Source organism: Henckelia pumila, chromosome 1, assembly GCF_033568475.1.
Source record: "Henckelia pumila isolate YLH828 chromosome 1, ASM3356847v2, whole genome shotgun sequence".
Lineage (NCBI taxonomy): Eukaryota > Viridiplantae > Streptophyta > Magnoliopsida > Lamiales > Gesneriaceae > Henckelia > Henckelia pumila.
Window position 1 is genome coordinate 60517003 of NC_133120.1, and position 24126 is coordinate 60541128.

General features: G+C 38.3%; 1 protein-coding gene and 1 non-coding gene across 2 annotated transcripts; one reads left to right on the top strand and one right to left on the bottom strand.

The window, feature by feature from the left end:
* Positions 1 to 1746: 1746 nt before the first annotated feature.
* On the top strand, positions 1747 to 3528 carry LOC140863246 (uncharacterized). Its single transcript, XM_073266538.1, has one exon. It carries the CDS (start codon positions 1747 to 1749, stop codon positions 3526 to 3528), a length of 1782 nt encoding a protein of 593 aa, XP_073122639.1.
* On the bottom strand, positions 1750 to 1856 carry LOC140876961 (small nucleolar RNA R71). The gene has a single exon (XR_012149185.1). It is a non-coding gene; the product is annotated as a small nucleolar RNA R71 (small nucleolar RNA).
* Positions 3529 to 24126: the final 20598 nt, after the last annotated feature.

The window sequence follows — 24126 nt, forward strand, 5'->3', positions numbered from 1 at the left end:
ACGTCAGCCCTAGAATTTTTGGACATTACTGGACGATACCCCCAGAAGGCCGGGGTAGCAAGGCTCTGAACAGCCAGGGGCAGGACTGTAAGTCAGGACAACGAGTAAGACTCTAGCCCGACTATTTTTGGGATGAGTAGTGATGCCCCGGTAAGACAGGGGAGCAGGGCCACGAATGCCCCGGGGAGCAGGGACATAAAGAGTCAGGGATTACAGGGTTGTATTAAAGCAAGGGTGGCAGAACTGTAAGTTAGGACAGCGAGTAAGACTCTAGCCCGACTATTTTTGGGATGAGTAGTGATGCCTCGGTAAGCCAGGGGGCAGGGCCGCGAATGCCCTGAAGTGGTAGGGCCGTATTAAGGCAGCCCAGTAGCCTCAGGAGCCCGGGAAACCAGGTCTGCAGGACTTATATATAAAGCCCGTGTTTTAGGAGCATGATCCCCACGATTATCATCAACCCGAGCTTTCCGGGTTCATCGTACGTGACAGGCAAACATGGGCAACTACCACACCCACGATCCAGATCGTGGCCACTACCCTGGAATTGCGGAGTGACACTCTCACTCCAAGGCCTTTAAATACCTGGTCATAGATATTTGTAGAGGTATGTTCACCTAAACTTCCAAAGCACTATACTCATTTCTCTAAAAAGCCCACTCTATTTCTAAGTCTAACTTAAGCATCGGAGTGGCCCCGCCGGAAACTCCTCCGGCGCCCCACTAACGTGCTTTTTATTCCCTTTCTTGGTGTGCAGATCATCTTGATTAAGGAAGGGCAGCTCATATATTACTTCCATTAGCCCGGTCACCACGTCAGGCCCACAACACTACCCTGATAGCCCGGGCCCTGGTTTTACAAACCATCATCAAGTATATATATTATATAATATCAAATGAATCAGAAAATATATTTGAGAATATATATTTGATTGGGGTTCACAGAAAATTTAGAAAAACACAAGTATTATTAAAAGGAAAAATCATCAATATAAAGTAAAGCAACCACGTAATATAATTAAATATATTTTCCTTGTTCCATGGGTGTAATATATATGTTCTTTAATTTTGTTAGTGTTAACGTGTTTAATCATTAAACCTGTGTTTTTATTCTCTATTCACGAGGAGACATTACGTAGAGGACCAAGAAAAAACTATTGTAATCCCTAAGGAGATTTCTTTTCCTTTTTTTATAAAAAAAATTACTTTATATGTAGAGTTTTGACCAATTCTTTGGAGAAATTTTTGTTGGAATTTTCGGAAGAAAGGGACACAGGACATTTTATTATTATCTTTTTGCCCCTCATAAAATGCCTCCAAAAGAGGGAAAAGGAAAAATGAAATTATTTCAAATCTGGAGAAGCAGAGGATAATGCACCACCTATCTACAGATCCATGATGGATAGCGCTTTGCCATCCATCGAAAATGCAAGACCAAGCATCATCAGGCCAACCATAGCAGCAAATCTGTTTGAAATAAAGCCTGCTATCATTCAAATGGTGCAAAACACAGTCCAGTTTGGTGGGATGACAATAGATGACCCATATGCGCACCTGAAAAATTTTCTAGAAATCTGTGACACTTTTAAGATGCAGAAAGTTTCTTATGACGTTATTCGTTTCCGTTTATTCCCTTTTTTTAAGATATAAAGCTAAAGCATGGCTAACAAATCTACCCGCAGGTTCCATCACTACTTGAGATGATCTCGCAAAGGCTTTCCTGACCAAATATTTTCCATCGTCCAAATCAATGAAACTCAGAGCTGACATCACAACATTTGCTCAAGGTGAACAGGAAACACTCTATGAAGCATGGAAGCGTTACAAAGATCTACTGAGGAGATACCCACATCACCAACTACCAGACGGTCTTGTGGTACAAACTTTTTATTATGGTCTTCCTCACTCAAATCGCACCATGTTAGATGCAGCTGCAGGTGGAAATTTGTTACGAAAATCACCAGAGGACAGATATGAGTTAATTGAGGAAATGACATCCAGTAGCTATCATCTTCAATCAAAGAGGAATGCAGCCAGGAGAACCGCAAGAATGCATCAAGTTGATGCATTCACCTCAGTAGCAGCTCAGCTTGAATTCATGAATAAGAGGATTGAAGAGCTAACTCTAGGGCAGTCTGCGATGCGTATTCAAGAAGTGCGATGTGAGAAATGTGGTGCTGAACACTTCACAAAAGATTGTCAGACAGGAAATCCTTCATATCAGCCAGAAGGAGGAATGGTGAACCATGTGGGAAATCAGAACCGCCCTAAGAATGATCCATTCTCGAACACATATAATCCAGGGTGGAAACAACATCTGAAATTTTCGTGGGGAGGACAGAATAATAGGTCATATGGGAATCAGAACTACGGAAGACAGCCTCAAGAAGAGAAGACATGCATGGAACAGATGATGCAGAAGTTTATATCATCCATTGAGACCAGAATGCAGAATCAGGATGCATCGATTAAGAACTTGGAAAATCAAATAGGGCAATTAGCTAAAGCGATGTCCAGCAGAGAGTTGGGTACTTTTCCAAGTGACACGGAAAAGAATCCAAAAGAGCAGGTCAAGGCAGTTGAACTGAGAAGTGGGAAGATAATTGAGGGTGAGAAACGAGGAGAGAAAGAATCAGAACCTGCTACACCAGGGAAAACTGCAGGTAAGTCTTCTGATTCTACACAACCACCCACATCACAGTCAAATATTGTTATTCCACCACCATTTCCTGCAGCTCTCAAGAAGGTCAAGCTAGATTCTCAATTTGCGAAATTCCTAGAATTATTCAAGAAATTGAATATAAACATCCCCTTCGCTGATGCATTGATGCAAATGCCCAGTTACGCTAAATTCTTGAAGGATATTCTCTCCAACAAGAGAAAATTGGAGGAGCATGCAATGATCAGCCTAACAGGAAATTGCTCTACGCTAGTTCAGAACAAGATACCACCAAAGAAAAAAGATCCAGGGAGTTTTTCTATTCCTTGTATTATTAATTATGTGCAATTTCATAAAGCTTTGTGTGATCTGGGAGATAGCATAAACTTAATGCCATATTTGGTTTTCAGGAAACTGAACTTGGGAGAGCCGAAATCCACTCGGATGTCATTGCAACTGGTGGACAGGTCTATCAAATATCCCAGGGGGATAATAGAGGATGTGCTGGTGAAAGTCGATAAGTTCATCTTTCTGGTGGATTTTGTGGTGCTTGATATGGAGGAAAATTTGGAAATGCCACTTATTCTGGGAAGACCTTTCCTGGCAATAGGGAAAACACTAATCTATGTCCAAAAGGGAGAGCTACATCTGAGAGTGGGAGAGGAGAAAATCTCCTTTGATGTGTTTAATGCACTTAAATTTTCCCAAAAAAATGAAGAGTGTTTTCAGATTGATGTTGTGGACTCTCTTTTATATGATTATGTGCAGGATACATTTCAAGAACCATTAGAAGCTGCACTTTTATCGACTCCTTGTGATGACTTAATCAATGTCGAGATAGAAGAGATGACGGCATACTTGAATGATAACTAGTCATGGCGAAAAGGTAGAAAGCTCAGACTCGAAGATCTTGGTGATCGGAAGGATTTAGTCCTCCAGAAACCAAGCCTTGAAGAACTACCAACTGTGGAATTGAAACCATTACCTACCCATCTCAAATATATATTCTTAGGTGAGAATGGAAATTTACCTGTCATAATTTCTTCTTCTTTGACAGGTGAGATGGAGACCAGACTACTGGATGTTCTCAAAATTCATAAGAGTGTGTTTGCCTGGAAGGTCGCAGATATTAAAGGCATTAATTCATCTATCTGCATGAACAAGATTTTAATGGAAGATAACATCAACCCCATGGTCCAACCACAGAGGAGATTGAATCCCAAGATGCAAGAAGTAGTAAAGGCTGAAACGATAAAAATTCTGGATGCATGTATCATTTATCCCATTTTTGATAGTGCATGGGTGAGTCCGGTTCAATGTGTACCAAAAAAAGGGGGAATAACTGTCATTAAGAATGAACAGAATGAGTTGATACCTACTAGGACAGTTACAGGGTGGCGTGTGTGTATAGACTATAGAAAATTGAATGACGCAACCCGTAAAGACCATTTTCCCCTCCCCTTCATTGACCAAATACTAGAAAGGATTGCTGGGTATGAATTTTATTACTTTTTAGATGGGTATTCAGGATACAATCAAATTGCGATTGCACCTGAAGATCAGGATAAAACAACTTTCACTTGCCCATATGGTACGTTTGCCTATAGACGCATGCCTTTTGGTATTTGTAATGCTCCTGCGACCTTTCAGAGATGCATGACTGCTATATTTCATGATATGATTGAAAATTTTCTAGAAATATTCATGGATGATTTTTCCATTTTTGGTTAATCTTTTGATGCATGTTTGAATAATCTGAATAACTTTTTGCTGAGATGTGAGAAAATGAACTTGGTACTCAACTGGGAGAAGTGTCACTTCATGGTGACCCAAGGTATTGTATTAGGGCACCGAATATCTGAGCAGGGAATCGAGGTGGACAGGGCCAAGGTGCAAGTTATTCAGAATCTACCTCCACCGACGACGATCAAAGGAGTCAGAAGTTTTCTAAGCCATGCCGGTTTTTATCGGCGGTTTATTAAAGATTTTTCAAAAATTGTAAAACCTCTGTCTTCGTTATTGATGAAAGATACACCTTTTAATTTAGATTCCACTTGTTTGCAGGCGTTTGAATTTTTGAGAGAAAGATTGGTGACTGCACCAGTGCTGACTTCACAGGATTGGGATCTTCCATTTGAAGTAATGTGTGACGCCAGCGACTCGGCTGTCGGTGTTGTATTTGGCCAGAGGATAAACAAGGTATTCCATACTATTTAATATGCTAGCAAAACCTTGAATGAGGCTCAATTGAATTATGCTACCACTGAAAAGGAGTTACTAGCTGTAGTTTTTGCACTGGACAAGTTTCATTCATACCTTGTACTTTCGAAAATCACTATATACACTGATCATTCTGCAATTAAACACCTTTTGGCTAAGAAAGATGCAAAACCTAGGTTGATTAGGTGGATTTTACTCTTACAAGAATTTGACTTAGAGATAAAGGATAAAAAAGGAGTAGAAAATGTTGTCGCTGATCACCTATCTAGACTAGAATGCATTCCTGATTGTGCACAGAATGATACTGAGGACATAGATGATTGGTTTCCTGATGAAAAGTTGTTTTCCATAGAACACTTGCCGTGGTATGCTAATTTTGCAAATTATTTGGTCATGGGCACACTCCCACTTAAATTGTCTTTTAATCAAAAGAAAAAGTTTCTGTCAGATGTAAAGCATTATTTTTGGGAAGAACCTTTCTTGTTTAAAATTTGTGCTGACTCTATGATCCAGAGATGTGTTGTGGAAGGAGAGCTGAAAAGCATCCTTAGTCATTGTCATTACCGTGAGGTAGGTGGCCATGCTGGGCCCATCAAGACGGTAGCTAAGGTACTTGAATATGGGTTTTATTGGCCCAATCTTTTTAAAGATGCGCGTTCTTATGTCATTGAATGTGATAGATGTCAGCGGACAGGTAATATCTCAAACCGTCATGAAATGTCTTTGAATAATATTATTGAGTGTTAGATATTTGATGTGTGGGGAATCGACTTTATGGGACCATTTCCAAACTCTTTTACAAAAAATACATTTTGGTCGTCGTCGATTATGTTTCTAAGTGGGTAGAGGCTGAAGCTTTGGCAACTAATGATGCACTGGTGGTACTAAAATTTTTGAAGAAAAACATTTTTAACCGGTTTGGTACACCCCGTGCAATTATTAGTTATGGTGGCACCCACTTTTGTAATAAGCCCTTTGAAAAACTTTTGAAGAAATATGGTGTCAAGCACAAAGTTTCAACTCCTTATCATCCCTAAACAAGTGGCCAAGTAGAAGTGTCCAATCGAGAAATTAAGAAAATTTTTAAAAACAAGTGTGAGTACAAATAGAAAGGATTGGGCACTTAGACTTGACGATGCATTATGAGCCTATAAGACTGCTTTCAAAATGCCTATAGGCACCTCCCCTTATAGATTTTTTTTGGAAAGGCATGTCATTTGCCAGTTGAGTTAGAACATATAGCATATTGGGCTATCAAAGCATTAAATTTTGAATTTGCTGCTGCAGGTGAAAAGAGATTGCTAGAGCTAAACCAATTGGAGGAGTTTCGATATCAAGCATACGATATGACGATGTAGTACAAAGAAAGGACCAAGATAATACATGACATACGCATTTGTCATAGAGAATTTAAGGAAGGAGAGGCAGTTCTTTTGTTTAACTCCAGGTTGAGGCTCTTTCCTGGAAAGTTGAAGTCTCGGTGGTCCGGCCCTTACAAAATCACTAAAGTGTATCCATCGGGGGCCATTGAAATAAAAGATGCAAGAAACGAGTCTTTCACGGTCAATGCTCAGAGGCTAAAACACTATGTAGGGGGTGATGTCGACTCAACGCCAGTCATCACCACACTGACTGACCAAGACTAGTTTGGGGAGGAGAACAGTCGAGCTCTAGACTCTAAATTGAGAACTACTCTCTTCACTCTCTTTTATTTTAATTTAAATTATTTTTTCTTGAAACTTTTTAATATTCCGTTCTTTTGAGTTGTTATAAATTTCTATTTTCGTTTGATATTCATTTACTTTTGTTGAAAAAAAAAGTTTCAAAAGGGGTTGCGCTCGGTCTGTAAATTTTAGCGGACCGAGCACCCAAAAGCACCCGAACTCACTGTTTTGCTCAATAGGGGATGCACCCGGTCTGCAAAATTCAGCAGATTGAGCGCCCGAAAAATCCCCAACTTACTGTTTTGCGTAAAAGGGGGTGCGCGGGGTCTGTAAAATTTAGCAGACCGAGTGCGATACAAAAAATCAGAAATATAATAGCCCGATCCCCTTTCCCCATTCTTATTTCTTTCTTTCCTTCTCTCAATCTAAACCCTAGGCGCCTCCTCTCCCTTCGATTTCTCACTTTTTCTCCTCCACATCGCAGGTATCTACCTTCTAATTCCCAAAGTCCGCCATAGATGGGTCCTAAACGAGCCAAGATTGCCACCTCCCGTGCTTCTTCTTCATCTTCCAACATAATTGATGGCAAGTTCATATCCATGGAGGCCAAATCACGATATGAAGCTGCGAGGATCAATCGGAATCCGATTCCAAAGCGAGGCATTGATCTATCCGAGAATCTCACGCTCGCCCTCGGCATCCCGGAGCGTGGATGGGTTGAGTTTTTCCGAACACCAAAGGCAGTCGTCGTCCCGTTGGTACGGGAATTCTATGCTAATGCCCCGGAACGAATAGATAACAAAGCATTTGTGCGGGGTAAGTTCGTCTCTTTCGACCCTGAAGTTATTAATTCTTTATTGAAAACCTCGAAGGTAGACGATAGACTATTCCAAGAATTCAAGGCTAATCCGGATTTTAATCTAGTCTCTGCTGCGCTGTGTTATGATGGGAATGTTGGAAGGATTCGGCTAGATTTATATCTTTTAAAGAAAAGTTTTTGACAATGGAATCAACATTGTGGTATGCGTTCCTAACACATAGGATGATGTCGGTGTCCCACACACACGTCGTGTGATGAGCCGAGCTTTGTTGTTGTATGCCTTGCACAAAAAATGGCCAATCAATGTTGGAAAACTCATCAACAGAGAGTTATACAATTCCATCCGTTCACCGAACATTGGAATCTTCTTCCCGTCTATCGTCACCGCTCTCTGTGTGCAAGCTAGAGTAAAAATCCGAGATGATGAAGAATGGAAGCATCCAATGCAAGATGTGGACCAGTCACTTGTGAGGACAAAGAGAAATTTCAGATTACAGGAGTTCACATCGCAGGGACAAGCAAGTTCCGGGGCCGGCACATCTTCGAACCATGTACCAAAACCAATGCCAAGTCGTTGCCCTGCTACTGAGACGACAAATGAATTGTATGCCTGGGCTCAATACCAGAATGAGTTTCAGAAAGTCGATGTTGCCCACTCGGAGTCCCAGACTGCTATGCTCCGAGCATTAGTCTTTAATGCCGGGATGGATCCTGCAGCATTTCCTACTCCACCACCATATCCACCTCCATTCTATTTCCAGTACTCTGCTCTCCGCCAAAATTTTCCTGATGATTCAGATGATGAAGCCGACGGCGACGATGAGGACCAATAATCAAGGGATTTTTTGTTTTCATTTTTTATTGTTTTTGTGTGTTTTGCATTTTTCCGTTTTGTTTGTTTTGTTTCGTTTGTCTAGCATTGGGGACACTGCTAGATGTTAGTTTAGGGAGGGTGTCTTTTATGTTTCCTTGCATTTTGTCTTTGTCTTTTGTTTTGTGTTGAGTTATGCATGCATTTCTGGATGAAATCATAAAAGCCAGTGATGAAGGAAATTTTTTTTAACCGGTTTGGTAGCTGAAATCCATGAGCATCTTCTGACAAATTTCTTTTTCACTGGTAGAACCAAGTAGATGAATAGATCTTTATATGCTCTGTGATGTATGCTCGAGTCTGAATTTGAAACGTATAATCTTGGATAGGATTGAGGCATTGTTTGAATTTTTGGGCCTAGTTTCTCTTGAATTAACTTCATCCTTAATTGCCCTGTTGAGCCTTCACAATGTTTATGAGTACATGAGGTACAAAAATCGATAATCTGTTGAAAATCATCGTTAACTGCTGATGATTGTTCATTTCTGCACTGGTTGAAATTTGTATGATTTAATTGTGAATTGAGACTTGTATAGAACTAGTTCGAACACTCTTCGAGGCGCAATACAGGCATAACTGTGATTAGAAATGATTTAGGCAATCTTTCTGTGAATCGTTTGAGTCTTTCAAGCTACCCATCGATACATTCTATCTCTAGTACCTTCTTTGAGCTTTATTGAAATCGAATGGCATGCGTGAAAACGTGTGATAAACCCCCATTCGTCATTTTTTTCATAGTACTACACTCACTACCGAAGAACAGCCTAAACACTATTTCTCACCCTAAAGGGAGTAAGTTGAATGTGAAAATGATATTTTCTCCGGAATTGTAACTGCAAAGTGAAATTGTGTGTTTGGAAAAACTAAAAAAGAAAAAAATTTATAAAGGGTTGAAATGAAAAGAAAAATTTGCAAAAGAAGTGAAGTCAATGGATTGATGAAGTGAATTAGAAGGAGAAAGAAGATGGAAAAGAAAATGAATAGTTGGTGATAACTTATTCCCTTAATTGAATCGATATCATTCGTTTGTAGCCATAAACCAGGCCTAAAATTATAAGCTTATTAAGACCTATTGACCGAGTCACAGTTTTTCAATATACTAGTGGAGAAGAGTTGCGAGAATTTAGCATATGGATAGTTGATAGCCACTTTTAATGAGTATGAATTTTTGATCAAAACATGCACACACTGTAATTCTTTGAGTTAAACCAATGTGAAGTGTGTATCATTGAATTTCTCTCATCTTTGAGCCTGTAATACCTAAAAAGTCTTCATGATCCTTGAGTGTGGGAATTGAATTCGAAGGAAGGTATGTTGAAACGTGAGTTGCAGGATTTAGGAGTTTACAAGTTTTTCAGTTAGTTTTTTTTTTCTTATTTTCAAAATGTTAGTAGATTGATGTGATTGGATTTGTTATCTTTTGGAAGAAATTCTGAGGCTTGGAAAGTTTGAGTTCATCCACCTTTGTCATTGTGTCGTGTTGAGTTTTTGTGTTTGCATTATGTTTTGTCACCTATTTTTCTTGAGGGCAAGCAAAAGGTTAGTTTGGGGAAGTTGATAAGAGCCGTTTTTCCGTGTTTTATTGTTCGTTTTATTGATGTTTTGCATTAGTTCTTTGTCGGTTTTTTAGTATTTATCAACTTTTGTTTGCATTTAGTGTAATGTTGTGTGTTTTGTTTACTCCTATTGATTTGTGGTTAATTTGGCAGGAAAACGGAAGAAAAGAATATTTTCGGGCTTCAAAGGGGGGTGCGCTCGGTCTGCAAAAAAGAGCAGACCGAGCGCTGGCATTTCTTTAGGAGGCAGAGAATTGAAGAATTTCGGGCGCTCGGTCGGTAAAAATCAGCAGACCGAGCGCCCGCGCGAGATTTTGGAAATTTTTATTTCGGGAGTTTTTTATGGAAAGGACTCTGACGGCAATATATATAGAAGATTTTAAGATGTTTTGAGGGTTGGAAAAACACAGCAAAGCAAGGCGGAGGCGGCTCTGAAGATCGATTCTTCTTCTTCTCGTTGCGAGTTTTTCTTCTTCAATTTTACTGAAATTTTATGTTGAAAACTTTATTAGTTTGAATTTTAGTATGAGTTTTAATAGCTAAACTCTATTTTGTTGGAATTTAGGGGATCCTAACCCCGCAACATGTTTTTGTGATTGAATCTTTGGACGAATTGATTGAGTTTTTATACGACTATTTGATTTTATCATGGTTTATTATTCTATGTTGAGGAGTAGCTAACTTTAACATAGATTCGTAGATTGTGAATTGCTGTCAAGAGATAGATTCATGATTAGGACGAGTGATAAAATCCATGGACTTAAAATATGCATAGAGATATGATATTTAGTACATGTTGATAACCATAGACCACCAGGTTGAAAGTTGTAGGAATGCAATGAACACAAAGCAATCAGTAATGATAAATAATCAAAGAGATTTGATTGTTTCATTAACTTGAATTAGATTGGCATCAACTCGAGAGAGAGTGTCAATATTTCAGGAATTCTTGTCAAATTTATGAGTGTAAAAGTAATTTCAATCGTCCAAATTCAATTAGAGGAAAGGTGAACCGAGATCCCAACAAAATTTTCTCATATTATATTTTTTTATGCTAAGAATTGCTGTGGTTTATTTTATTTTCATTCAAGTAATTTTTAAATTAAATTCTTTACTTTATAATTTTAGAATAATAAATAATCAAATTTTCGTTACTTTGAGTAGAGAAATTAAATAATTGAATTATTGTGACGTAGTCCCTGAGGACGATACTCGTACTCAGTACATTTTTCTATAACTTGAGTCGTGCACTTGCGATAATTTTGAGCATAAAAAAGAGATAATTATATTGAAATTAAGTGTTAGTATTTGCTCGATCAGAGTACATTCTTGAATACGAGCTTTCTAAAATTGAAAGTTCTCTTAGTTCCTATGAAACAAACGCTTGTGATCGAGTCACCACAGTAAAATTTGTAGAAAGCATCCAATTGCGTACAGCTGTTTGTGTAAGATATATTAAAATGATGTGAGCTGCACAACAGAGAGTTGTCCATGAAACTTTTGAGCAAACCACCGGTGAGTACAACAGTGACTTCATGAGTATCAAGGTGGTTCCCTTCTTCAATATCCAGTGTGTCATAAAGAGTATTGATTGTGCCAGGGTTGAACTCAAAAGCTTTTCTCTCACAAAAATTCCAGCACTGGTATCCAATTGTAGGGCACCACTTCAGTAAAAATATAAAATATCTTTCGAGCCTTTAAAAAAACTCAACCAAATTGAACATTCCATAAGCATCCACATCGATATTCTTCTCATCAATCAGCCACTATTCACATACAAGAGCCACACATCAACATCTTCTCCAGAGTAGAACTTGTAGGAAAAAGACAGTAGTCAAATAAAACTCAGCAGCACCTGTGTTGTTTGTGATGTTGGCAAAACCATCAGCAACACCAGTATCAGCATCATCATCATTTATTTCAGAAAACTTGATTCCTCAATAGCTTAAGCATTAGACTCATCTTTAAATGTGGAGGAATTATCAGATACATCGAGCCTAATTGCAGCAAATTATTCCAGCATCTCTTTATCAAGCTCATCATTGGAAGGATAAGATAAAACATCCACATAAATATCAGTCTTCCCTTGATTTAGAATTCCAGACTTTGAGTCAGGGAAGCTTCATTATCATCATTAAATGCAGTTTCCTCGGTAGCAGTTTTCTCTGTAGTAACAGGAGGAACACAAACATCCACTTAAATCATCAATCGAAAAGCAGCCAATAAAACTTCATAGTATACATTGTCTTCCTTCTCCTAACTTATTTTCTTCACTGCATGATCCATCGAAGATTGTATAGCGAGGTGAGTGATCGGTAGAAAATCAGTGCTGGCAACACGAGGCACAACATCAGATCAGACCAAGTTAGGTCTATTTTCCCTTTCAGCAAAATATGAGCAGCCTTCAATTCTTAACCAACCAGAGACAAAGACTCATCCATGTCTCGGATAAAGCCATATAATTCCATAATCCCAAAGATGAGGGACGAAAAAGCAAATTTATGGACTTTATAAACCTCCGTCAGCAAATTGGAATATGAACTTGAATACCAGCGTCACAAAACTTTAAAGAATGTCATTTTCTAATTGCAAACAATACCATAGATTGTACTTGGTTACCACAGTAGTGTTGGTTGAAGGAGTCTAGTTCTTCACAGTACTCATTGATATCTAGCAGAACTCCTTTCTCTTCATCATCAAAAGTGCGGAATAGAGCAATGATAGTAACTGAATCAAACAACTATTTGCTCATGCACATACACTTTATCAAACTTGGCAGATTTCTCAACATCTACACTAGCAGCAAGGTTTGCAAAGAGTTCCAAAACAGGCTTTCGACTATAAGTAACAACAACAAAGACAGTAGCAAAAAGACCTCGAGTCTTGAAATTCAACTAAATTCTACCTCTTGCAAGAATCCAGATCAATATTTTTCTCTTTAATGAACTCATGGTTGACATATAGATTTCAATCAACAGTAGAAGCTTCTGAATATAACTTTTGAAATAAGGCAAGTGACATGTAACAATCTACATAACCCATGTTGCCTCCAGTGATGGCAACATCATTCACAACATCCTTACTAGTGGAATCTTTAGTGTTTGTTTTCAAAATTTCATCATCCTCAGAGATGGAAGATGAAATACCAGAAATATTAGGAACAAAAAGCAAGAAAACAATATGATTAGCATAGAAAGCAGATAATCTTAAAACTAATGAAAACAAAATAATGTACAAAGGCGATTCGATGATTGCAAATGGCAATTAAGAATAAGAATGATCAAATCAATGAATAATATATACTTAAAAGAAATCCATTGAACAGTAAAAATGAATCCACAATCAACCATTCACCTTCAAAATACTCATTCAAAAACACTTACCAACGAAAATTCTTCCAACCCAATTATGACAATAATTCGAGATTGAAAGCAATCAAAAATTCCCATAAATAACTCCACATCGGCTCAACTTCACTTAATCATTGTCAATCACAAAAATTCAATTTTCAGTAGATAGAGTATTTCACCAAATTTGTTCGTTTAGAACATCAAACCCTGAACTATAAATATTCACAATTCTGAATGCATATGCATGTCTTATTTTATGCCTAAAACAGAATGTAACATAAAAATAAAATGCAACCACATGCACATGATATGTTCACAAGTGTAGTGTTGTCTCTCGTTTTGACAACATCATCAATAACACCATAGTTTTTCAAAAGTATTTGAGACTTACACACTTGATTACCCTTGTTTTCAGAAAGTTTCCCGAAGTGGTAGCCTGCACACTAAAAGAACAGTCTTCATTGGACTCAATTAGGTAGATTTTTTTATTTTCTTCCGATTATTTATAAAGTTTGTACATATGACATTGGTCATCAAACTTTATTAAAAAGCTGAACACTGAATTTGTGAAACCACCTTTCACATGGGACAAGAACATGGAAAACACGTAATGTAACACCCCAAATCTATCTTAATTGAGTTTATTTGAGATATTAAGATATTATAGAATTCGAGGGCTGAATTGATATTTGATCAGGGGTTGTTTTGCAATTTTCAAAATTTCAGGGACTAAAGTGCAAAAATAGGATTTTATATATTGTCTTGGAATTTATTGTTGACTTAGTCTTCATTTCCTTTACTCCTTCTTCTCCTCTTGGCCGATATCTCCATTGAAGAGCAAAGAGAGATCTCCAAGCTTTTCATTCTCCGATTTTTCTCGATCCGTCCGGTAGAAATTAAATCTGAAGGTGTATTCGCGATCCCGACATTGAAGGCTTCGTTCTATCGTAAGTATTTATTCAATCGGATATACTTCATTTTTTGGGTGTTGTTAGAATCGAATTCTTTTTGGATATAACGTGCTTGAGCTAGCATCTATCGTTATTTCGAAGTCGGATCGGAAAAAGAACAACATTTGGAATTGTTATGAATTTTATTGTAATTTTCGAAAATGGGGCTGTTTTGATGTTATGATTTGTGTTGTTCTTGTTGGATTATTGATGTTGAGAGTGATGTTAGATCGGTATATTGTTGTTGTGGTTTTTGATTGATCGAAATATAGCCGTTATGCCGACGGTTTGAGTTTTGGGATATCGGTTGATTTGAATTGTTTGAGTCGTAGTTCGATCAAGTTTGAATGTCGATATTGATCTGTATTGCTTCATTTTAGATTGGATCGAGAGTTTTTGAATTTGAAATTGCAGAATTTGGATTGTTAGAGATTTGAAGCCGGTATAGTATTGTTTCTTTCGTGACAGTTGATTGGATTCTAATAGATTTTGAAATGAGTTATCTTTTGTTTTGATTATCCAGATTGGAGTGCTTTGAATTGAGAAAAGGTAAAATTCGAAATCGAATCGAATAGGGTCGAATACTCGAGTTCAAATGATTCTCGAGTCCCTAAATCACATACTTGCATGCCAATGAATTATTTGACTTACTTGAGTATATTAGAATGATTGTTTATATGTACATGCATTCATATTGAGCCAGAAATTGATTTCCTTTGAATTAGATGTTTTGAAAACTATATTGGAGTGGCCTTGGTTTTCGAGTTTTTCCAAGAACTAGAATACTTCTTATAGTTGCTCCAAAGTCTAGGGGATTGAGTTATACGACATCCACCTCGAATGGGAGTGTCGGTGTGTTGGTTGTTATAACTTGTCCTCGGGATCCCAATCGAGTAACCGAATGACCAAATTACCTTTTGATTATCCGATTAGATAATCCCGAGTGTTGAAATCATACATTCATTCTACTTTCATTTTTGAATATGTTGAAGTTGCTATATATCATGAATTGATATGTTTATTGATACTGCATGTTATGTCTCTTTTACTGGGAATATTATTCTTACCGGTTTATCTGGCTGTTGTCTTGTCTTTGTATGTGTGCTTGGAAACAGATGGGGCAGGACCGAGTCAGAGATCTCATGGCTAGATGGATGTGATGATATAGTGAGGACTTGGTGTTTTAGAAGTCGAATTTGTAATTAGAACTTGATATGTATTTTGTATTGGAAACCTAGAACCGAAGCATGTTCTACTAGTTTGAATAAATGTACAACTCTAGAACTATCATTTATTGTATTTTGTTGAATTGAGGTTGTGATGTATGTTATACAACATGATTTGAAGTCATGGAAATCTTATCTATTAAGCTTTTTATTTTTGCCGGTATAGCAGGGCACGGACTCCATGCACACCCCCGTGCAAGGGTCCAGACATACTCTACCTCCATTCTTTGAGTTGTGTTTGACATGAACGGACCCCATGCTACCTCCGTGTAGGGGTACGTGTGATGTTTGGTTGAGGCAGTAAGTTGAGTTTTTGTGCATTTCGTGCACGGACACAGGCACGGAGGTGTGAACGGGTCCATGTCCTTGTAGCCTTCGAAACTTTGGCTACAGCTTAATGCATGGACCCGAGCATGGAGGGTGCATGGGGTCCGTGCATGTTTTTTTTATAAAAAAACATTTTTTTACTTGTTTTCTTCCTCGAATTTTATTATCGATTGAATCATTTATTTTATGATTATATGATTAGAACCGAGGTCCTCACATTAAGTGGTATCAGAGCGATAAGTTCTTGGACTGAATTTTGAAGTGAGCGGGGTAGATCGAGTCCGCTTGATTTGATTTTTTCTCTCATGTGATTGAGTTATTTTAATTGATTATTGGAATTCCATGCGAGCACAATTTAGTATTTGAGAATTAATTGAATTACATGATTATGTAATTTAATTTATAAAGCATGAACTAATTGAGATACAAACTATGTATGATTTCTATTCGAATCCAAATTCCATCGAAGTTGCATGAGTGTACTGAACAGGGCTTATTGGACACCGAGTAATGTTTCAAGTTTGATATTTTTGTGTCCTAAACCTTTTTATTATCATATGGGTCCTCGAAGAATAATTAACAGAAACCAACCGGCAGTAACTCCTCCTAACGAGCAGGATAGTACCGAAACTAATCAGATGGACGTCACAGCGACGCCAATGGAGACCTTACTGAAGAGGTTTCAATCCTTCCGACCGCCGACTTTTAAAGGTTCAGAGAATGCAGTTGCTTGTGAGAGTTGGTTGGAAGACATTGATCACTTGTTTGATTTTCTAGATTATTCTATGACCGTCGTATCAGGTTAGTGATTCATCAATTGCAGGGTGTCGCAAAGAGCTGGTGGATTTCAATGAAGAAGTATCTTGAGAATCGAGGTACAGTTGTCACTTGAAGTTTGTTCAAAACTGAATTCTATAAGTGTTTCTTCTTGGTGTCTTATAGAAAGGATAAGGGTGCTGAATTTGCAACTTTGAAGCAAGGGAATATGAATATTGAGGAGTATGTGGCTAAATTTGATAGCTTGCTGAATTTTGTACGACACTTTGCCGAAAACGAAGAAGCAAAAACCGATCAGTTCATTAATGGTTTGAACCCCTATATCTTTACGTTGGTAAACACTGGTAGGCCTGATAATTTTGTTGATGCTATGAACCAAGCCAAAGGAGCCGAAGTAGGGTTTTTGAGACAGCGAGGATCTCAGTTTGTAACTCAGCAGCAGAGATAGTATCAGAATCAACCGTCTCAGTATCAGAATCAGCCACCAAGATCTGAAGAAGGTAGTAGCAGCGGTAACAGAAAGGATTACTTCCGTCCGAAGGGAAAACAGTTCAAGAAGCCAGGGAGCAGTTCTTCGAGTTCCAGTGGCTCAAAGCAGTTTGGTTCAGGATAGAGTTCTGGTTATTCTGGCATGTCTTGCAGGAAGTGTGGAGGTTGCCACCTCACTGATCAATGCCGTGGAATTTTTAGGACCTGCAAAATCTGTCAGCAGCCTGGACACTTTGCCAGAGTTTGTCCTCAGCGTGGTTCTAATCGAGCTCAGAGTGGAAGTTCTTCTAGATAGTCAGCTCATCCTGAGAGGCAGACTTTTGCAGTCCACTCTTTCCAGCCACATCAGCAGACACGATAGGGAGGTAATATGAATCAACCTCCTAGACAGCAGGAGAGAGTTTTTTATTTGACTGAGGATCAGGCTCAGGCTGCACCGAAAAATGTTATAGCAGGTAACTGTTCAATTTTTGGTTATCCTGCTCATGTGTTGATAGATACGGGTGCTTCAAATTCTTTTATATCTGAACAATTTGTGTTGATGCATGCTTTATCTACTGAGCCTTTGCCTGCTGTATTCGCCGTTACTTCGCCTTTGGGTGGGGGAATTGCATCTGTTAAATTGGTTCGGAACTGTGAATTGCGATTTGAAGGGAATTTGATTGAATTAGATTGCATTGTACTTGAGTTATCCGCTTTTGACTGTATTGTTGGTATAAACACTTTGACCAAGTACAGGGCTACAGTCGATTGTTTTCAGAAAGTGGTCAGATTCCAACCCGAGATGGCAGAGGAGTGGAAATTCTTTGGTAAGGGTTCTAGATCCAAAATTCCTTTAGTATCTGTTTTGTCTATGACTCATTTGTTACAGAAAGAAGCTGAGGGATTATTGATTTATGAGATTGATGTTCGAAATCTAGCCCTGAGTTGATTGATATACCAGTGGTTAGAGAGTTTGCTGATGTCTTTCCGGATGAGATTCCAGGATTGCCGCCTATTCGTGAAGTCGAATTCAGCATCGAGTTGACATCAAGTACACAACCGATTTCAAAGGCTCCTTACCGAATGGATCCTGTTGAATTGAAGGAATTAAAAAAACAACTTGAAGATTTGATTGCCAAGGGATACATCAAACCTATTGTGTCGCCTTGGGTTCTCCTGTTTTGTTTGTGCGGAAGAAAGATGGATCCATGCGACTCTGCATCGACTACCGCCAATTGAACCAAGCGACGGTAAAAAAATAGGTATCCATTGCCTCGAATAGATGAACTTTTTGATCAACTGCAGGGTTATTTTGTGTATTCGAAGATAGATCTGAGGTCTGGATATCATCAGCTGAGGGTTCGTGAAGAGGACGTGCCTAAAACTGCTTTTAGAACGAGGTATGGACATTTTGATTTTATAGTCATGCCGTTTGGTTTGACTAATGCTCCAGCAGTTTTAATGGGTCTGATGAACTGTATATTTCAACATTATTTGGATGAGTTTGTGATTATATTTATCGATGATATCCTTATCTATTCGAAGAGCCGTACTGACCATGCAGAACACTTGAGGATCGCCTTGCAGATTTTGCGGACCAAACAGTTGTATGCCAAGATGTCTAAGTGTGAGTTCTGGTTGGACCGAGTCATCTTTCTTGGTCAGATTATTTCTGGAGATGGTATTTTTATCGATCCCAACAAGATCGAAGCAGTTATGAATTGACCTAGACCGACATCGGTGCCTGAGATCCAAAGTTTCATGGGTTTAGCGGGTTATTATCGCATATTCATCAAGGGATTTTCATCTATTGCAAAGCCGATTACCCAAATGACTCAGAAGAATGCGCCTTTTGTCTGGACTGAAGAGTGCAAGGCCAGTTTTATTGATCTGAAAAAGAGATTGATCAGTGCTCTGATTCTATCTATTCCATCAGGTACTGGAGGTTTTTCAGTTTATTGTGATGCTTCTCACCGAGGATTAGGATGTATTCTTATGCAGAGGAAGCATGTGATAGCATATGCATCGAGGCATTTTAAGCCGCACGAGACTCGATTTTCGATTCATGATCTTGAGCTCGCTGCAATTGTATTTGATTTGAAGATCTGGAGACACTACCTTTACGGTGAGACTTTCGAAATATTTTCAGATCATAAAAGTTTGAAATATTTGTTTTCGCAGTCCGAATTGAATATGAGACAGAGGATATGGCTAGATTTTCTGAAGGACTTTGACTGTGAAATCAAGTATTATCCAGGGAAGTCGAATGCAGCTGCTGATGCATTGAGCCGAAAGCTTTGTTCTTTATCTCTTTCTACTATTGGTGTTTCTCGATTGATATACAATTGTTGTACTTCTGGATTGGATTTTGAAACAGATAGGAGACCTATCAGAGTTTTTGCTATCCAAGCCGAGCCAGAGTTATTTGTGTCGATCAAAGAGGCACAGAAATCCGATGCGAGTGTTCAGAGTTCAATAGAGAAAGGCAGATCAAGACACCAGTCTGAGTTTCAGGTCAGGGATGATGTTTTATTTGTGAATAACCATATTGTTGTGCCTGATATTTCTGAGTTGAGACAGCGTATTCTTCGAGAGGCACATTGCAGTCGGTTCAATATTCATCCAGGTGGCCGAAAGATGTATAATGATTTGAAAAATCAGTTCTGGTGGAAGCAGATGAAGAGGGATGTCATGAGATTTGTGTCTCAATGTTTGAATTGTCAGCAGGTGAAAGCTGAGAGGAAGAGACTGGGTGGCTTATTGCACATCTTACCTGTTCCTGAGTGGAAGTGGGATCATATCTCGATGGATTTTGTCACGAAGCTACCGCGATTAGTCCGAGGATGCAATGCCATTAGGGTAGTGATCGATCGATTGACGAAATCTGCCTGCTTTATTCCATACAAGATGACATATCGGCATGATCAGATGACTGAGTTATATGTTAGGGAGTTTTTCAGATTGCATGGTGTGCCGAGATCGATTGTTTCAGACCGAGATCCTCGGTTTAATTCTCACTTCTGGCACAGTGTACAGGAGGCACTTGTTACTCGTTTGCACCTTAGTATAACATATCATCCTCAGACCGACGGTCAGTAAGAGCGGACGATTCATACCCTAGAGGATATGCTACGAGCCGTAGTGCTTGACTTTGGCACTAACTGGCAGGATTCGTTACCTCTTGTGAAATTTTCGTACAACAACAACTACCAGATGAGTATTAGTATGGATCCTTTTGAAGCGTTGTACGGAAAAAAGTGCAGATCTCCTTTGTACTGGGATGAGATTTTTGAGTCACAAGATTTGGGACCAGATATGGTTCGAGATATGGCTGAGCAGGTGAAGATTATTCAGTTGAGAATGAAGACTGCTCAGGATAGACAGGCAAAGTACGCGAATATCAGATGCAGAATTCTGTATTTTGATCAGGGAGACCGAGTATTTTTGAAGATTTCTCCATTCAGAGACACTATCAGATTCGGGAAGAGAGGGAAGTTGTCTCCGAGATTCATCGGACCGTACGAGATTCTAGAGAAGATAGGCAATCTTGCCTACAGATTAGCACTTCCTCCATCTTTATCTGGTATTCACGACATCTTCCACGTCTCTATGTTGCATAAATATCATCCCGATCCTTCTCATATTCTTCAGCCTGATGAGGCCGAACTTGACGAGACCCTGAGTTACTTCGAGCGACCTATTCAGATTCTTGACAGAAAGGAGAAGCAGCTCAGAAAAAATTCGATTTCGTTGGTGAAAGTTCAGCGGAGCCAACACGAAGTCAAGGAAGCAACATGGGAGATAGAGTCTGATATGAGACAACGATTTCCAGAGTTATTCTGATGATGTGAGTTCTTATTTCTGTCTTTGGTTTTTTATTCTATCTTATGTGAATGATTCTTATTCGATTTCGAGGAAGAAATCTATTCTTAGAAGGGGAGAATTGTAACGCTCCAAATCTATCTTAATTGAATTTATTTGAGATATTCAGAGATTATAGAATTCGAGGGTTGAATTGATATTTGATCAGGGTTTGTTTTGCAATTTTCAAAATTTCAGGGACTAAAGTGCAAAAATGGGATTTTATATATTATCTTGGACTTGATTGTTGAGTTAGTCTTCATTTCCTTTCCTCCTTCTTCTCCTCTTGGCCGATACCTCCATTGAAGAGCAAAGCAAGATCTCCACACTTTTCATTCTCTGATTTTTTTCGATCCGTCCGGTAGAAATTAAATCCGAAGGTGTATTCGCGATCCCGACATCGAAGGCTTCGTTCAATAGTAAGTATTTCTTCGATCGGATATATTTCATTTTTCGGTTGTTGTTTGAATCGAATTCTTTTTGGATATAACGTTCTTGAGCTAGCATCTATCGTTATTTCGAAGTCGGATAAAGAAAAACGACATTTGGAATTGTTATGAATTTTATTGTAATTTTCGAAAATGGGGCTGTTTTGGTGTTAGGATTTGAGTTGTTCTTGTTGGATTATTGACGGTTAGAGTGATGTTAGATCGGTATATTGTTGTTGTGGTTTTTTGTTGATCGAAATATAACTGTTATGCCGTCGGTTTGAGTTTTGGAATATCGGTTGATTTGAATTGTTTGAGCCGTAGTTCGATCGAGTTTGAATGTTGAGAGTTTTTGAATTCGAAGTTGCCGAATTTGGATTGTTAGAGATTTGAAGCCGATATAGTATTGTTTCTTTTGTGACAGTTGATTGGATTCGAATAGATTTTGAAATGAGTTATGTTTTGTTTTGATTATCCAGATTGGAGCTCTTTGAATCGAGAAAAGTTAAAAGTCAACATCGAATCGAATAGGGTCGAATACTCGAGTTCAGAATGATTCTCGAGTCCCTAAATCACATACTTGCATGCCAAATGAATTATTTGACTTACTTGATTATATTAGAATGATTGTTTATATGTACATGCATTCATATTGAGTCAAAAATTGATTTCTTATGAATTAGACGTTTTGGGAACTATATTGGAGTGGCCTTGGTTTTCGAGTTTTTTCAAGAGCTAGAATACTTCTTATAGTTGCTTTAATTTCTAGGGGATTGAGTTATAAGACATCCACCTCGTATGAGAGTGTCGGTGTGTTGGTTGTTATAACTTGTCCTCGGGATCCCAACCGAGTAACCGAATGACCAAATTACCTTTTGATTATCCGATTAGATAATCCCGAGTTTTGAAATCATACATTCACTCTACTTTCATTTTTGAATATGTTGAATTTGCTATATATATCATGAATTGATATGTTTATTGATATTGCATGTTATGCCTCTTTTACTGGAAATATTATTTTTACCGGTTTATGCGGCTGTTGTCTTGTCTTTGTATGTGTGCTTGGCAACAGGTAGGGCAAAAGCGAGTCAAAGATCGCATGGCTATATGAATGTGATGATAGATTGAGGACTTGGTGTTTCAAAAGTCGAATTTGTAATTCAAACTTGATATGTATTTTGTATTGGAAACCTAGAACCGAAGCATGTTTTACTAGTTTGAATAAATGTAAACTCTAGAACTATCATGTATTGTATTTTGTTGAATTGAGGTTGTGATGTGTGTTATAGAACATGATTTGAAGTTGTTTTAGCATGGAAATATGATCTGTTAAGCTTTTTATTTTTGCTGGTATAGCAAGGCACGGACCCCGTGCACACCCTCGTGCAAGGTTCCGGACATACTCTGCCTCCGTTCTTTGAGTTGTGTTTGACATGCACGGACCCCATGCCACCTCCGTGTAGGGGTCCATGTGATGTTTTGTTGAGGTAGTAAGTTGAGTTTTTGTGCATTTTGTGCATGGACCCAGGCACGGAGGTGTCCATGGGTCCATGTCCTTGTAGACTATGAAACTTTTGCTACAGCTTAATGCACGGACCCGAGCACGGAGGGTGCACGGGGTACGTGCATGTTTTTATTTTTTAAAAAAATATTTTTACTTGTTTTCTGCCTTGACTTTTATTATCGATTGAATGATTTATTTATGATTAGATGATTAGAACCGAGGTCCTCACACGTACATGACTCAACTACTTAGTGGTTTAGTCAGAGTTCAATTTTCAAGGGCCAGTGTGTTTAATAAAAATTTTACTGAAAAACATGGCGCTTGTGAAATCACTGTAACAGAGATTAAAACACTACACACCACAAAGTGTATGCAGAATTCCTAAAATCCGATGTATGCATGAAAAGAAAAACAACAGTGTTGTCTATGGTGTTGTAACTCCGACGACAATAGCAGCAAAATATTATAATGCGCACATGCCGAGAGACCTCCGAAGAGTTGAGAATCTCTCGAAATCTAAAGCTTTTGTGAATATAACTGTTGGTTGGTTATTAGTTCCAACAAAATCCATTCGGATCACACCTTTTTCTACCAAATCTCGAATAAAGTGACGTCAAATGTCAATGTGTTGTATGCGAGAGTGTTAAACTGGATGTTTTTAACTGTCAATCGCACTCAAATTATCACAATAAACAATGGGGGGTTTACTTTTAAATCCGCAACCCTCTACCATTTGGTTCATCAAAAAAAGTTGTGAACAAAAACTTTTATTTCCTAGATAAAAACACCCTCCCATAGTGCATCTTCTATCATTAAAATTCCCAACCCAATCAACACTATCAAAACCAACAAGATTTGTATTTGTCTCCCTAGTGTACCACAAATCTAAATCCAAGGTGTCGGAGATTTATCTTAAGATACGTTTTACTGTTTTAGAATGTGTGACCTTAGGCTTAGATTGGTACCTGGCACATAAACACACACTAAGCATAATATCAGCATGAATTTCAGTTAAGTACAAAAAGACTTCCAATCATGTTGTGGTACACGGTGTTGTCAACACTGGCCACAACATCATCCTTACGCAACTTTTCACTAGATCCCATTGGTGTTTATGCTTTTATTGTTTTCATTGCAGAACTTTTTCACCAAAATTTCAACATACTTACTTTGGGACAGAAAAATATCATCATGCATTTTATTAACTTGAAAACCAAGAAAATAACTCAACTTAACTATCATTCTTAATTCAAAGATGAAAGACATTCATTCAACAAAATAATCAACATGCTTTTGAGAAGAAGCACAAAAAATGATGACATCCACGAAAACTTGGCAAACAGGTATTTCACCTTTGGACTTTTGAATAAAAAAGGTTTTATCAACCTTACCTCGTTTGAAGCCAATTTCAAGATGATATTCAATCAACCTTACCTCGTTTGA

Coding starts and splice junctions, on each gene's coding strand:
- LOC140863246 (XM_073266538.1), top strand. CDS start 1,747: ATGAAACTCAGAGCTGACATCACAACATTTGCTCAAGGTGAACAGGAA.